This window comes from Hevea brasiliensis, chromosome 14 (assembly GCF_030052815.1).
Source record: "Hevea brasiliensis isolate MT/VB/25A 57/8 chromosome 14, ASM3005281v1, whole genome shotgun sequence".
NCBI classification, from domain to species: Eukaryota; Viridiplantae; Streptophyta; class Magnoliopsida; order Malpighiales; family Euphorbiaceae; genus Hevea; species Hevea brasiliensis.
In genome coordinates, this window is record NC_079506.1 from 3,945,330 (window position 1) to 3,962,287 (window position 16,958).

General features: G+C 26.0%; 1 protein-coding gene and 1 pseudogene across 1 annotated transcript; both read left to right on the plus strand.

Moving 5' to 3' along the window:
* The first annotated feature begins 3,247 nt into the window (after window positions 1-3,247).
* Window positions 3,248-7,122, plus strand: LOC110643691 (vestitone reductase-like; annotated as a pseudogene).
* A 4,586-nt stretch (window positions 7,123-11,708) lies between these two features.
* LOC110643683 (beta-amyrin 28-monooxygenase) lies at window positions 11,709-13,767 on the plus strand. The gene is made up of 3 exons (XM_021796142.2): window positions 11,709-12,739; window positions 12,968-13,155; window positions 13,278-13,767. Exons 1-3 carry the CDS (start codon window positions 11,797-11,799, stop codon window positions 13,578-13,580), a joined length of 1,434 nt encoding a protein of 477 aa, XP_021651834.2. The 5' UTR covers window positions 11,709-11,796; the 3' UTR covers window positions 13,581-13,767.
* Window positions 13,768-16,958: the final 3,191 nt, after the last annotated feature.

The following is a 16,958-nucleotide window of genomic DNA, read 5'->3' on the forward strand; positions in this document are numbered from 1 at the left end:
ATACATGAGAATATTAGCTAATTTTGACAAGAATAATAATTGTTGTAATTATGCTACATAAATCTCCTATAATCATCCTAATTACTGTAATTATGCTAACAACATGCAATACAGAAATCTTAGATCAAGATCAAAGACTAAAAACCGAAAACATTTTTGGAATCAGATTCTATGATTAAACCATAAATATTGCGAAGGGATGGTAACAGAAACAATTGATCAGAACAAATCTAAAGAAGGCTATAAAATCTGCAGATCGAAAATGTCCCTGCTTGGCAAAAAAATCAGCAATCGTATTTGCTTCTCTCTAAACGTGAACAAAGACACGAAGGTAGCGTGTAATGGAATTGATTAAAGAACAGAATCTCCAACAACATTGATTTCGATTCGATAAGGATAGCAACAACATTGCCAAAAGTAGAGAGGTGATGAGCAAAGTAACTCCAAAGCTTTGCTAATAGCAACAAGTTAGAGTGAACTTATTTAAATGCATATATGCGTACCATATGTTTGTATGACACCTCATAATTGTCTATATTATTTTTTTATAAGCAACATTTTATTAATAAATAAAATCTAGGAAAAATTTAGCATGAACATCACCAATTAAACAAGTTAAAATGCTTCCGCTAAGTGAAAAACTATAAAAAGAAAAGTACAAAACACACTAATAAGATAGCACCAAAGTTACATTACAAAAGCTAGCAAAAAAAATTTCAGAAAATACACCCAAAAAATGCCAGAAGAACAATACCAAAGGTTTAGGCAGCCGCAAAACCAAGGCAAAAGCTATAGCTGCAACGAAATCTGCAGAAAATTTACACATAAAAGCCCCCAAAGCTGAAATAGGCCCACTACAAACCAAAAATTGTCTATATTATTTAAATGCCAATTCCCTAATTAATTATTTTGGATATTGGATTCGAGTTATCTTAATATTAAGCATTGACTTAACAATTAAAAACCAGAAATTGTTGTTCAAAATTCAAATAGGCTATATATATAATTAATTGAAGGAGTACGCTACGCATGTGTATACCTACCTTAGGGTTCTTATTTTTTAATGCATATAAACTCGCTTTCTTTTTGTTGTGACTTAAATGTGATTAAGGCCTTATTTGGCAATATTAACTATTCTAATAGATGTTAGCTATTTTAGTAACCGTTAGCTGTTTTACTAATCGTCAACTGTTAGTAGTTACCTATTTATATAACTGTTAAAATATAAATATTTGGTTAAAATAGTTATTAGATTAATTATTAAATGTAAAAATAATAATAAAATCTTCTTTAACGCTCCCTCAAATTCTAAAAGTTAGGAGGATTAACTTTTTATAAATTATTCTCTCAACCTCTAGAAGCTAGTATAAAAACTATGTCACTGAACAATATAAATAAGAGAATTAATGTTTTAACTCTGGTCAAAATGCTAAATGCTATCTTAAAAGTTGTTGTCGAACAGGATCTAAATATAAATAGCCCTCTGAATCATATAACGACATGAACTTCACATCAAGGATCAATATATTTGATACAATATAATATAATTAACTTTCATTAAAACTCAAATTTAAAATTTTACAGTCTTAAAGATAACTCTAATTTTACTAAATTCAAATTCATTGATTATATATACATTAAAATATTAGCTCAACAGCAAACATCGATTTAATTAATTTGCTTTCACTGAAAATGTTGATAGACTTCATGTTTAATAAATTAATTTTCTGCAATTGAGGAAGTTGAACCATATAACAAAAGTATCCCTAAGATTTTTTTTTTTTTTTTCCAGTTTCGTAACAAACAAATGATTTATTCAATTATTCTACCTCCTAATTAAACATACCTGATGCTTAAAATTGAATAGCTTAATCATTGAAAGGCTGACACCAAACATACTTATATGTGAACATGAAACATCAAATATTTTTTTTAAATAGGGGTTCGAGGAGTGGGATTTGAACACAAATTTATCATGTGAATAATATATATTTAGTTAGTAGACCAAGTCAGATTAGGCGAAATATCAAATATTTTAATTTTTTACTTCTCATGATTTATGATTTGAAAAATTGAAAATTCCTGTATGAAGCTAATTCATTAAGAATACTATTTACGATAACACTTATACAAAAAAAAAAATAAATTATTCATATATTTATACCTTGAATATAATTAAGTTTAAATAAAAAAATTTTAAATAAAAAATTTAAATTCTAAAAATATTTTATATATATATATAATAATTGGTTTCAATTGAAACTCGAACTCAAAATTTTACAGAAATAATTCTAGTATCACTCTCTTTGTGTTTGGTTGTTTTTCTTTTTTTAAAAAAAAAAATCTTAAATCTCTTGAATTATACTACATGCCAATTTATTTTGTATATGAAAATTGATAATTGCATAATTATGATTACACTCCTAGATAGATATTGGTGTAATTTCTCTTTTAACAATGCAAATTTAATATTGCATCAAGATTCATTTCTTTGCTGAAATCCTAATTTTTCTTTCATAGCTACTGTCAATCAAGATTCTACGCAGAATCCTTCTATATAGTGGCCTCATAAAAAAACTCAAAAAAATCTTACTTTAAAAAATCACATATTATCTCAAACAAAAATTCAAAGCTTTTTACATCTTAAAAAACTTTCCATTGCTTTAAAAAGTTTACTTCCAAACCAAACAAAAGGTAAAGGTCTATTTCCAGGAACATAACTAAACTTAAAATTTAAGAAATTAAAGTATAATTAAAACTATTACATTCAATTAAAAAATATGCATATAATTATAAGAATGATCTCATATCATTAATAAATTTTCACATATTTTTTTAAAATAATAATATATGCTTAATAATTGATAATAGAAAGGCAAATTGAAAACTTAAAAAAAATTCACTTATTCAATACCTCACTTATATTGGACACTATAATGTTAAAATAAATTCATTAATTTGGAAGGCTAGTCTTCAAAAATAATTAGCCACTTTCAATTTTTGTTATTTTTGTTTGATAATATATATATATATATATATATATATATATATATATATAATCTTGGAACGACGCCCATGAGAGTATAAAATGAAAGATTTGCTTTAGATTTCGTAAATATTTAAAGAAAAAAGTTGAAATGGATGGAATACGATGATAAATGGTATAAGTATGGGAGACTCGGCAAGCAAATTATTAAAAGGATCATAGAGAGCATTTGGTAAGCTTTATCTTCCTCGAGTGCTTGTGATGGAAGCAAATAAGGGTAAGGTATGTGTTACAGGAGGTACTGGATTCTTAGCTTCATGGTTGATCATGAGGCTTCTTCAACATGGATAATCCGTCCACACCACAATTAGACCAGACCCAGGTAAGGTTTATCTCTTACAGAGTTTTTTTTTTTTTTTTTTCATTTATATATAAAAATTTTTATGTTTTGATATTATGATCAGAACACAAGAGGGACGTTAGCTTCTTGACAAGCCTACCAGGAGCGTCCGAGAAACTCCAAATCTTCCAAGCTGATCTTAGTGTCCCAGAAAGTTTTGAAGCGGCTATTAAAGGGTGCATTGGTGTGTTTCATGTAGCTACTCCTGTTGATTATGAAAGGAAAGAACCTGAGGAAGTGATTACAAGAAGAACAATTGATGGAACACTGGGGATCTTAAAGGAATGCTTGAAGGCCAAGACAGTAAAGCGAGTTGTGTACACTTCCAGTGAATCAGCTGTTAAGTTCAACGACAAGATTGATGTTGTGGACACAATGGATGAGAGCTTTTGGAGTGATGTAGATTACATAAAGTCCATGAACAAATCTACTTTGGGTTCTTACTTGATCTCCAAGACATTGACGGAGAAGATGGCTCTTGAATTTGGAGAAGAGCATGGATTGGACATTGTGACAGTAATTCCTTTGTTTTAATATAAATATTATTTTAATAAATAATATTATAATAATTAATATTATATATTATAATATTTTTATTATAAAAAATTATTTTTTAATTTAAAATTAAATTAAATTTTAATTAAATAAAAAAATAAAATATTATTATAATAAAAAAAATTAAAAAAATTAAATGAAAATCTGGACGCTACTGTAAGTACCGTCCAGTTTCTTATTTAATTTTTAATTATTTTATTTTTATATTTTAAATAAAAATATAAATATTATTTTAATAAATAATAGTATAATAATTAAAATCATATATTATAATTTTTTATTATAAAAAATTATTTTTCAATTTAAAATTAAATTAAAAAAATATAAAAAATTTGTAATGTAATTTAATTTTAATTTTTAATTTAATTTAATGTTTAATTGAAAAATAATTTTAATTTTTTATTTAATTAAAAATATTATTTTAATAAATAAAATCATAATATTTAATATTATACGTTATAATATTTTTATTATTATAAAATATTATTTTTTAATTTAAAATTAAATTAAAATTTAATAAAATAAAAAATAAAAAATAAATAAATAAATAAATAAAAAATTTAAGAAAAATTAGACCAATTTTTTTTTTAATTTTTAATTATTTTATTTTATATTTTAAATAAAATATAAATATTATTTTAATAAATAAAATTATAATATTTAATAATATATATTATAATATTTTTATTATAAATATTATTTTTTAATTTAAAATTAAATTAAAATTTAATAAAATAAAAAATAAAAAAAATAAATAAAAGGTTTAAGAAAAATTGGACGCTATAGGTAGTATTCAATTTTTTTTAAAATTTTTAATTATTTTACTTTATATTTTAAATAAAATATAAATATTATTTTAATAAATAAAATTATAATATTTAATAATATATATTATTATATTTTTATTATAAATATTATTTTTAATTTAAAATTAAATTAAAATTTAATAAAATAAAAAATAAAAAAAATAAAATAATTAAAAATTTAAAGAAAAAATGGGACGCTACTTACAGTAGCGTCCGATTTTTCTTAAATTTTTTAATTATTTTTTTATTTTTTATTATTATAATAATATTTTATATTGTTTATTAAAAAATAATATTTTATAATAATAAAAATATTATAACGTATAATATTAAATATTATGATTTTATTTATTAAAATAATATTTTTAATTTTAAATTAATAAATAATTTTAATTTTAAATTAAATTTTAATATTTTATAATAATAAAAATATTATAACGTATAATATTAAATATTATAATTTTATTTATTAAAATAATATTTTTAATTAAATAAAAAATTAAAATTATTTTTTAATTAAAAATTAAATTAAATTAAAAATTAAAATTAAATTACATTACAAATTTTTTATATTTTTTTAATTTAATTTTAAATTGAAAAATAATTTTTTATAATAAAAAATTATAATATATGATTTTAATTATTATACTATTATTTATTAAAATAATATTTATATTTTTATTTAAAATATAAAAATAAAATAATTAAAAATTAAATAAGAAACTGGAAGCGTCCAGGTTTTCATTTAATTTTTTTATTTTTTTTTATTATAATAATATTTTTATATTTTTATATTTAATTAAAATTTAATTTAATTTTAAATTAAAAAATAATTTTTTATAATAAAAATATTATAATATATAATATTAATTTTTTATTAAAATAATATTTATATTTTATTTAAAATATTAAAAAAATTAAAACAAAGCTGGACGCTACTTAGCGTCCAGCTTTTTTTTTTTTTTTTTTTTTTTAATTTGCACAAAACGCTATCAATGATAGCGTTTTGAGCATTAAAACGCTACTGACACTAGCGTTTTTAGGACTCTTGACTTTTCTTATCCTGATCTCATAAATTTTTCATACCGCACTCATTTTTTATAATTTTTATTTTTAACTTACCTTTATACGGTAAAAAGCCCTAGATTACATAAAGTCCATGAACAAATCTACTTTGGGTTCTTACTTGATCTCCAAGACATTGACGGAGAAGATAGCTCTTGAATTTGGAGAAGAGCATGGATTGGACATTGTGACAGTAATTCCTTCTCTTATTGTCAGTCCCTTTATTTGTCCTAAGTTTCATGTCTCAGTGCGCAGACCAATGGCTATGATAAAGGGTAAATTCCAAAATTAAGGATTTAACATTTTACGTGGTCGAGAAAAATATTCTTTTAAATATGTTAATTAAAAAAATTAAAAATTAAATTAAATTTTTTCATACTTTTTTATTAATATTTACAATAATATTTTTCTAAAAAGTGTTCTTACCTCTCAACTTCAACACCAGGCAAAACCTAATTATGTTGAATTTTGTGAATGGTTAAAGAATGCCTTGAATTAAGAAAAAAAAATAGTACAAGATAAAAATTTTTTCCTGCTAAAAGTATAAAATTTGTTGCTATAAGTGTTTATGGTAGAAATATTTAAATTGTTATATGTTATTATTACAAAATTATGGCCATGTGTATTTTACAATAAAATTATAATTGCTATAAATTAAATAGTCATTGGCAGCAACAATAATTATTGCTAAAAATTTTCAATAACAATAATTATTGCCAAAAATTTTCAATGATAACAATAATTATTGTATTTTTTTAATGTACCATTAGCAATAATTATTTATATTATTGTTATTGTCGTATGTTAATTTTAGAGGCTGTAAAATTAACGTTACTGTCAAATTTTTACTGTTAATTCTATAGGTGAGAGGGAGTTATATGGTTTTATTCTCAAAATGGCAATGGTTCACACAGATGATGTGGCTAGAGCACACATATTTCTATTTGAAAATCCTGAAGCAAAAGGGAGGTACATTTGTTCTTCACACACCATAACCATTGAAGAGCTGTCTAAATTTCTTTCTGCCAAGTATCCTGAATTCCCAATACCAACAGTGGAGTGAGTAATATTTTTTTTTTTTTCTTCCCCATATTCTTCCTTCAATACTGAGTGAAATTTTATAATAAGAATGCTAATTTTGCTTTTTTCTTTTTTTTTTTTTAAACAGATCTCTTAAGGATATTGAAGGCTATAAACCCCCAGGATTGTCTTCAAAGAAACTGTTGGACTCTGGTTTTGAATTCAAGTATGGGCTAGATGAGATTTTTGATGGAGCTATCCAGTGCTGCAAAGAGAAGGGCTATATATAATTCATTTTACGAATACAGTAGCCTTTATATATTTGCTTTCTTCAATTTGATGTGTTTGATTTGAATGCTTATATAATAATGACAAGTGGTAGTGAACCGATGCAAGAGCTTGCCCTTGGAATCACATTGACATCTAATTAAGGGATGCAGACTGCAGAGGATGTTGCTTCCATCAATCCAATAAATCTGTGTCTAGAATCTACAAGTTATTGTATAATACAATGTTGCTTTAATCACAATTTCAAGATTTAAGGACAATTGCATGAGTTGTTCCAAGTGCAAACCAATTTTAAATGATGATTAGAGCTCAAACGACCAATAATTAACTCAATTTAGATTAAATTGTTAAAAGCAAAAAGTAGTTATGTTTAGGATAAAAATATTCACCGTTTGAAGAAAAAAAATTTAAATTCTTTTATTCAAAATATGGGAGTTAATAAAAATAAATAAATAAATTAATTGAATTAAATTATTATAAAATTCTAATTTTCAAATATGAGGTTAACGAAAATTAAAATCGAATGGAAAATATAAGTCTGCCTTCTCCTTATGAGAGTTAGGTTTCCACTTTATAGCTAGGGTTTCTTCTGTGAGAGAGCATTGTCCTCTATTGCGTTAGAGATTAGGTACGTGTTCTTGTTGTTTCGTTTGTTTCCTGTCATATATGTTTTCTTTGTTGTCTTTCTTCCGCATAATTGTGTTTTGTAGTTTTCGTTTGCTTCTTCTGCATGCTTCTCTATTGTTTCCATTTTCTGTATTTTGCTATTGTTTTTCCACTTCTGCAGGAGTTGTTTTTTTGGATTCTGGTGTTCGATTCAGTCTCCATTGATCCCTAGTTTCTGAAGCAACCATGGACCAGTGACGAATGGATATGAGAAAGCTTGGAGAAGGGGCTTCAAAACCTCCCAAAGGAGGAAACTGATAGTGTCGTTCTTAAAACGATATATGGGCTTAGGGCCAATGTGTTACTCCTGTGCCCTCACATGGGCTCTGCAATTTCCGTGGGCCTCATGTGCAGCTCAAATCTTTTTAATATTGCACTGCAACTCAAAATTTTATTTTCAAAAATCTTAAATAAAGGGGATTATTTTTTAACAATATAAATTTTTTATTAATCTCCTAAATATTTTAAGGTTAGCTTCATTTTTCTACAGCTCAATGCAATTGTTGGAGTAAAAATATTTATTTTTTATAATGTATATCAACTCTCCACATATATCATTTATTTACATTTTTAATTTTTTAGAATTTAATTTTATTTGATATTGAAAATTGTTATTTGATACTGTTATAATTGATATTAAGATATTTATCATCTTATTTTTTTTGTTAATTTTAGGTTTTAAAAAAAAAGTGAGGTTGATCTTAAACTCTTTTTATTTCATAGAAAATAATTTATATATGAAAAATATTTTTTATAAAAATTATTTTTTAAGAAAATATTTTCTATAAAATATTTTTTATTATTTAATTATAATATTAAATTAATGATATATGTTTTATATATATATATATATATATGTGAATTTATATTTTAATAAAATTGTTAAAAAAAGGATGTAACTTTTTAAAAAAATAACTTAATTTTCCTTTTGACTAGGAAAATATTTTTGTCAACATTTTTTTAGTGCCCAAAAGTTAGAAAATATGAAAAATATTTCTACAAAACAAATATAATCTTAGTTTATATTGTTTTACTTGGATGCTAAAAAAATTCAAATTTTGATAATAATTATATAGAAAATGAACTGAATTTAACTTAACTTTTAAGGTTAGCTCTATAGCAGGAGGTTTGCCTTAGTTTTATCTTTAGCATAAATTCTTTATCCTGAATTAATGTGAAACAGCACACTCTCTTATATATGAATATATGAAGCGTGAAATTTACAAGCAAATATTACAATCACATTTTAAAAAATATTTAAAAAGTTAAAGTGTAATCACATTATATAAAAATATAAACATTATAATTAATTATAAATTTACATACCTAAGATAAGTAAAATTTAGTTCAAATAAAAAAATCAAGCCAAACAATTTAATTCGGCTTTCTTGGTAAATCAATGAATTAGTTTGGTTTTTTTCATTTTAAGGAATTCAATCTATTTAATTTAATTTTTAAGACAAAATAATAGAATTAAACTGAATAATTTATTTTTAATTAATTATTATTGGATCTTAAATTCAAGTTAAAAGCTCAAACCAAAATGCCGAATAGATCGATTTGATTTTTTTTTTTTCTAATTCAATTTAATCTAATACAAATTTTAATATTTTAGACCGAACCAATCCTACCTATTCTTAACCCTATTCATCCCGTCCCAGCACCATATATTTTCTCCATCTTTTATATTTTTTAAGAAAAAAAAATTATATATATATATATATATATATATATATGCTAATTTGCTCATTCAAAAATTTATCTGTATATCTATTATTTATTTTATTTTTCTATGAAGAATTTCAAAGAATTAAAAATGCAGTAACTTTCCCCTTCCCATAAATCTCCTGTCTCGTTCAATGAAATTTCATGTCAAGATTTCTTCATGGAAATTCCAAACCTTCTGCTTCTCTCTCTCTCTCTCTCTCTCTCTCTCTCTCTCTCTCTCTATATATATATATATATATATATATATATATATATATATTGCTTGTGCAAGTTGCTTGAATACAATAAAGAGAAGTTCTTAAATAAATTTGGTGAATCACGTCATCTATAAATTAATTAATAGAATTCTTTCTTTCATGTTACTATTATAATTATAGATGATATATTTTAGAAAATTTTATATCATTATATATGAGATGATACAATCATTAATTATCTGACTCATTAGTTTATGAATAACATAATAAACTAATCGCATGCTAAACCTTACATATATATATATATATATATATGTACACCTGCTTTACCAGGTCTTAATCCAAATTGCAATTGATAGTACGCTACTCTAATTGTTTTAAGTTTACCCGAGAACTCAACTTCTACAAAATGATGGGTTGTTGTTGATGAATTCTTTATTTTTGAGTTGGTCTTTTATAGCTTACTGCAGCAATTGGGTTTATTTTAGTGCAATTCCTTTGATCATTTCTCCAAAGAGACCTTGATCACTTCCAAGACTTTAATTAACTTTTCTTTTCACACCAATTATTACCAGAATATATATATATATATATATATATATATATATATATATATAGTAATCTTATTATATGTTGAGGAGTTGAGCATTTGAGAGTTAGTGTATGGTAACCTAATCCATATTCAATGCTACAATTTAGTGGTGATATATATGTGATGAAATATGAAATCATGCATACTGGAAGATGAAGTTAATCTCAATTATGAACAATTCTTAGCATTAATTATATTATATTTTATGAATTTTGATTAGACATGATCATCCGCCTGGACCATTTTAAAGTTATTTTTTAATATATAAAATTATTTTTATACATAAATATACTTAACAATTTTTATAAGTTTTTGCCTGAATTGTACTTGAGCAAGGTCATTTTAGCCCACCCTGAACTCACCCCTCCCACTGGACATCTAATTTTGATGTGGGTTTTTTTTTTTAGTAAATAAAACATTATTTCAAATTATCATTATTATTATAAATTTTCTAAACTCTATACTCTTCTTAGAATTCATTCAAATTCTATTGATTTTGACAGAATTTAGCTGAAGTAATATATATATATATATATATATATATATATATATATATATATATATATATATATATAATTTTTGAGATGCAAAACATGTTGAGTACATATAAATTTGATGATATATATTTATTTTAAGGTTAATATTTGTGCTGATTGGTTGGCTAATTATACTGTTCACTTGCCTTTAGGAATGCACTTCTTCTCAGAATCACCAATCCTTGCAGGTGTCCTATGTAGTTTTGGACATTACCCCTGTAATTGAGAGAGAGAGAGAGAGAGAGAGAGAGAGAGAGAGAAAAAAAAAAGTGTTTGTAATCAAGGTGCTTGGAAAATATCCAATTCCAGGAATCAGCTCCATCTTCAACCCTTCACATTCAGAAGCTACCTTGGGGAGATTCCTTGGAGGAAAATTTTGAAGAGAATAATTTTTATTCACTACTTGTCATTTTGTATGAAAATATTTTTCTTTTATGTCAGTAATGTTAGTATCCCATCACATCAACGTTAGTTTGACCCTAATAACGTTTTATTTTTCTGCAATTCATATTATATATTAGCACTTGAATTTACAACTAGGAATTGGTCTGATCAAAAGAGCAAATCTCACACATAAAATGTCACAAGATGCATGAGTCCAGATGTGTAACCTATAAGCTAATGGCATAACGTGCAAGAATCATATGATATGGCTTGCACAGGCCATGTCACATCTCACACGTATGTACCAAAAAACCCATTTCTAGTTGAGTATGGAACAATTTCTTTTATATAAAATTAAATCGAATCCAAGTTAATCTTGACTTTGTCACGGGTCACCTATTTCTCACTACCAAACTCAAGATGAAAAATTATAAGCAAAACCCATAATTTGCTTTGACTCCATATAGCCTTAATTTTACCTCAATTCTTCCTTCTATAAAAAACCCACCATCTATTGCCTTTGCCTCAGAAAAATTGCTTCCCCTTGTGAAGCTTCTGACCAGAAGGCCAAAAATGGAGTTGTTCTTTCTTATTGCCTTAACCATTTTCATTATCATTGTTACTTTCCCAATTGTTGCTCTCTTGCACAGGCCAAGTTTCACTAACCTCCCACCAGGCAAGATGGGCTTGCCATACATAGGAGAGAGCCTGGAATTCCTTTCCACAGGAAGAAAAGGTCATCCTGAAAAGTTTATATCAGATAGAATGGCCAGATACTCTCCTCAACTTTTCAGGACTTCAATTCTCGGTGAACAAACCGCAGTCGTCTGTGGTGCTCAAGGCAATAAGTTCTTGTTCTCTAATGAGAACAAGCTTGTCACTGCTTGGTGGCCTAATTCAATATTGAAACTCTTCCCTTCCTCTGCTCATAGCTCTATCCAAGCAGAAGGTATGAGAATGAGAAAGATGTTACCTAACTTTCTCAAACCTGAGGCCTTGCAGAGATACATAAGTGTAATGGATTCGATGGCACAAAGACATTTTGAGGACTTCTGGGAAGGGAAGGAACAAGTGACTGTATATCCACTTGCAAAGTTTTATACTTTCACAGTTGCTTGTAAAGTGTTCCTGAGCATGGATGATTCAAAACATGTCACCAAGTTTGCTACTCCTTTCAATGATATGGCCTCAGGAATCATTTCCATTCCCATTGATTTGCCTGGAACATCTTTCCATCGCGGAATCAAAGCCTCAAAGATTATCAGGAACGAGATGTTGGCAATGATCAAGCAAAGGAGGAAGGATCTTGCTGAGAATAAAGCTTCTCCAATGCAAGATATACTTTTACATATGTTGGTAGCAACTGATGAAGATGGGCAGCGCTTGGGGGATGTTGGGATAGCTGATAAGATCATCTCTCTGCTCATTGGAGGCCATGACACAGCAAGTGCTACCATCACTTTCGTGGTCAAGTTTCTTTCTGAGCTCCCTGAGATCTACAACAATGTTCTGAAAGGTAACTGAAATTATCTCTCTCCCACTTCCATATTGCATACACATAGAAATAGAAATATTATTACCAATGAGCTTTTTAGCTCAAAAATACGGAAGTCGTCTCCAAGTTTGATAGGCCTCGAGTTGGATCCAAGCCAAATGAACCAATAAAGAAATAGAAATATTAATTCCTGAGGAAAATCTTGTGCTTAATACTTATATATATGTATGTATCTATCATGAATTACAGAGCAATTGGAGATTTTAAAATCAAAAGCACCAGGGGAGTTATTGAACTGGGAAGACATCCAGAAGATGAAATACTCATGGAATGTGGCCTGTGAGGTGATGAGATTAGCCCCACCTCTACAAGGTTCCTTCAGAGAAGCCTTACATGACGTCAACTATGCTGGCTTCTCCATTCCAAAGGGATGGAAAGTAAGCTCATCACAAGTTTTCAAGCAGTTCGTTTTTCTTTAAAAAAAAAAATAATTAACCTTTTCTCTTAATTATTTAACCCTTTCTCTTAATTTATTTTATTTTTTTCTCCGCTTTTGTAGTTATATTGGAGCACACATACAACACACAAGAATCCTCAATACTTTCCACAACCTGAAAAATTCGACCCTTCAAGATTTGAAGGATCAGGACCGGCACCTTACACATTTGTTCCATTTGGAGGAGGGCCAAGAATGTGCCCTGGAAAAGAGTACGCAAGATTGGAAATACTAGTTTTCATGCATAATATAGTGAGGAGGTTCAAGTGGGAGAAAGCGATTCCTGATGAAAAAATTGTTGTAGACCCCATGCCAATACCTGCTAAAGGGCTTCCAGTTCATCTCTATCCTCAAAAACACGAGTAATTTGTCCAAAAAGAATGGCTTCTGTCTTGTAACTCCTGCAAACAGCAATCCCTTCTGTATAAGCATGATCCTAATAATTCCTATTGGCTTGAAACTCTATTCATATGGTTAAATTTACTTGCATTTTCTCCTTCCCCTTTAATGAATTCCATTGTACAAGTGAATGAAAGTTAATATTTTCTAAGAACATCCCGAATGATTCTAGAAACTAAGTTATAACTTTACTCATCCAAAAAAAAAATTAAAAAGAAAAAACACTAAGTTATAACTGGCACCCTATAATTTTTTTTTTTCTAAATTAATATTTTACATTTTCGAGTGGATGTTTCTATATATTTCTTTAGCACTTCTATATTATATTTTTTCTTATTGATGTAAGATGGTAATAAATTAATAATGGCCAGCTTTTGTTCACGGATAGTCTTTTTGATTCGATTGAAGACAGACCATCCACGTCGAGATTAGATAATCTTTGAAAAAAAAAAAAACAACTCCCACTTCTATGCTATCTTATTACCATGTTGTTGGGAATTTGTTATTTCCTTTTGTCACAAAGTACATTTTTATTCTGGATTAAAGAGAAGAACTACGTAATGAAATATCTTTCATCATTTCAGAAAACTCCTCCCCTAAAAATTGTATCCTTAAGTCCATCAACTTACAACAATTTTTCCATAATCATTTCATATGACTGGCCATCAAATAAACCAAAAGCCGAACGAGGAAGAACCGAGAGAAATGGCACCTGGTTTTTTTTTTTTTTTTCAAAGAAAAGCAAATGGCACCTGGCTGACCGACTAAATCACCAACTGATTAAATAATACAAGCCAAAAAGGAAATATTACAACTAAGACAAGTTAATAATTTTAGTGGCTCACCAGATTTAAATTTAACTTGAGGATAATTAAGTAGAAGACAAGCTAACAAGAAAAAGGGCAAAATCTACACCAAAAATTTTGCAAAGAATGATATTAATTAAAGGTTTAAAATAGACTTATAAAAGACAAATAATCGTGAAGAAAAAGGTATGCATTCTGATAATCAGAACTCCATTATTCTCAAATAAGCTCTAAAACACGATCACCGACTTAGGCGTTGGAGTGGTTGCCAAAAGGCAACCATCCTCACCCATTCTTTCTTTTTGCAGGATCTACATATTTTGACGATTGCCGTCCCTGGAAGCCACAGCAGCAACACTATTGAAATTGATGCACATATAATGATTTCTCCATAATTGTTCGGTTACAATTATGAAAAATCATTATATATGCATCAATTTCATCAAATAAAAATTTTATTTCATGCAATTCAAATATAATATATATTTTTAATAATAATTTTAAGGTAAAAGACTTATTTTGACTCTTAAAATATAGATTAATATTCATACTTTTTAATAATTAGCTTTTTATTGAGTACTTACTATAATATTTTTTTCATCATTTTTGCCATCATTCTTTTTTGCTACTTAGGTAGTAGGTAGTAGTGTTAAATGAGTGATATAGATTACAAAATTGACCTTTTGAGATGTGAAAAAAAAAAAAAATTGACCTTTTGAGTGTGAAGGTGAGTAAGTGACTAAACTCACAAACATCCTCAAATGAAATTAGTCATAAAGAGGTGAGGTAGAATATGAAAAAAAGATATAAATTGGAAATAAGGCTTATTTGATATATTTTTGAATTTGAAGAGCTTATTGTCCATTAAAGGCTATTTGATTTGTTTTTAAAATTTGAAGGATTTATTTTATGTTTTTTAAAAATTTGAAGGGTTTATTTAGGTGCCGAAAAAGTTTAAGGGTATATGTGATTATGGACCAAAATTTAAGGGTAAAAATAAATTTTTTTACTAATTTTAATCATTTATCCCTAAAAACAAATGATTCTTGAGATGCTGAATTATATTAAAAATATGACAAAATATTTATTTTAACCCTTAAAGTATGGGTAAATAATCACATAAATTTTTAAACCTTTTCTAGATCCAACAAGCCACTCAAAATTTAAAGATAAATCAAATAAATTCTTTAACTTATAAAAAAAATTAAAAGAAACTAGATTATAATTTACCTCAAATATAAATCAAAATATTTATGAAAATATTTCTTTTAAAAATATTTTCTTTCCAGAAAGATTTTTTCCTTTATATAACATTTTTTTCCTTATAAATAATTTTTAGAGAAAATTCCTTCAGATTTTTTAAATACTAAAAAAAGGTTTTTGTTACATTTCAAATAGTTTTAAATATTTGACTGCTTTTTTTGAATCAGTGGCTAATGAAAAGATAAATAAAAACATTAAAGGGTTAATAAAATTAAATATTATAAATCAATTAATTTAATTTAAAAAATACAGAAAAACTCATTAATTTTATTAATCCTCAACTATTAAATAATAACTTACACTATAATAAAATTTTATTAAACCTCAATTATTAAATAACCCTTATTTTGAGTAAAGATAATAATATAACCGATCTTATGATCAATTCATTAATTCAATATTTAAAGACTAATTCATTAGATTTTAAAATATGTAAATAATATAGGGATTTTTTTTAAAAAAAAAAAATTGAAATAAAAATTACTCGATAACAACCTTATAATGAACCTTTAATGTACTCAATTAGAAAGTTAAATAAATTAGATGGACGACGTAGCTCTATGCTTCTATGCTTTTTGTGGAGAAAAAAATTCAACACAAAAACTCCATTTTTCGCCATTAAAAGTTTACTGGCAAAAATTATAATCGTCACTTCTTCGTCACAAATACTGCATCGCAAAAAATTTTACTAGCAAAATTTAATTTCACCAAAAAAAAAAAAGTTTTTTAATGAAATTTTATTCCCCACTAATTATTAAAATTTTTCTAATAAAATAATATAAATAAAAAATAATTTTTCTGCAATTATCTTTGCACCACAAAATAGTGTAATTTTATGAAAAAAAAAAACCATCTTCCATGACGGAATGAAATCGCCACAAATTTTTAACCTTTTGTGGAAAAATTTTCCCATAAAAATTTAAATTTTTTACTACAAAAATGGTTTGATGAACTTTCTTTTTACATGGATTAGCATTTAAAGTTAATATTAGACATTCCTATAAATTAATATAAAAAAGAAATTTCATTCACTAAAGCCATATTCTTATGAAAAAATAAATTTGCAATTTTAATAATATAAATTAAGATATATTTAATAAAATAAAATTACAAATAAAAATATTATTGTCGAAAGAATATTACATTTAAATTATTCTAAAAAATAATACATTTCAATTATTTTTTTAAAAAAAAAATTACAAGTTGTACTCTATAATAGCTTGATCTAAATCCTCATGCTCTGTGATAGATTCACATAAATAAATTGTCTTACTTC

Excerpts from the sequence above, each read along its gene's own strand:
- LOC110643683 (XM_021796142.2), top strand. The coding sequence starts at position 11,797 with ATGGAGTTGTTCTTTCTTATTGCCTTAACCATTTTCATTATCATTGTT. Across the intron at positions 12,740-12,967 it reads CTACAACAATGTTCTGAAAG|AGCAATTGGAGATTTTAAAA; the intron begins GTAACTGAAATT and ends CATGAATTACAG. Across the intron at positions 13,156-13,277 it reads CCATTCCAAAGGGATGGAAA|TTATATTGGAGCACACATAC; the intron begins GTAAGCTCATCA and ends CCGCTTTTGTAG.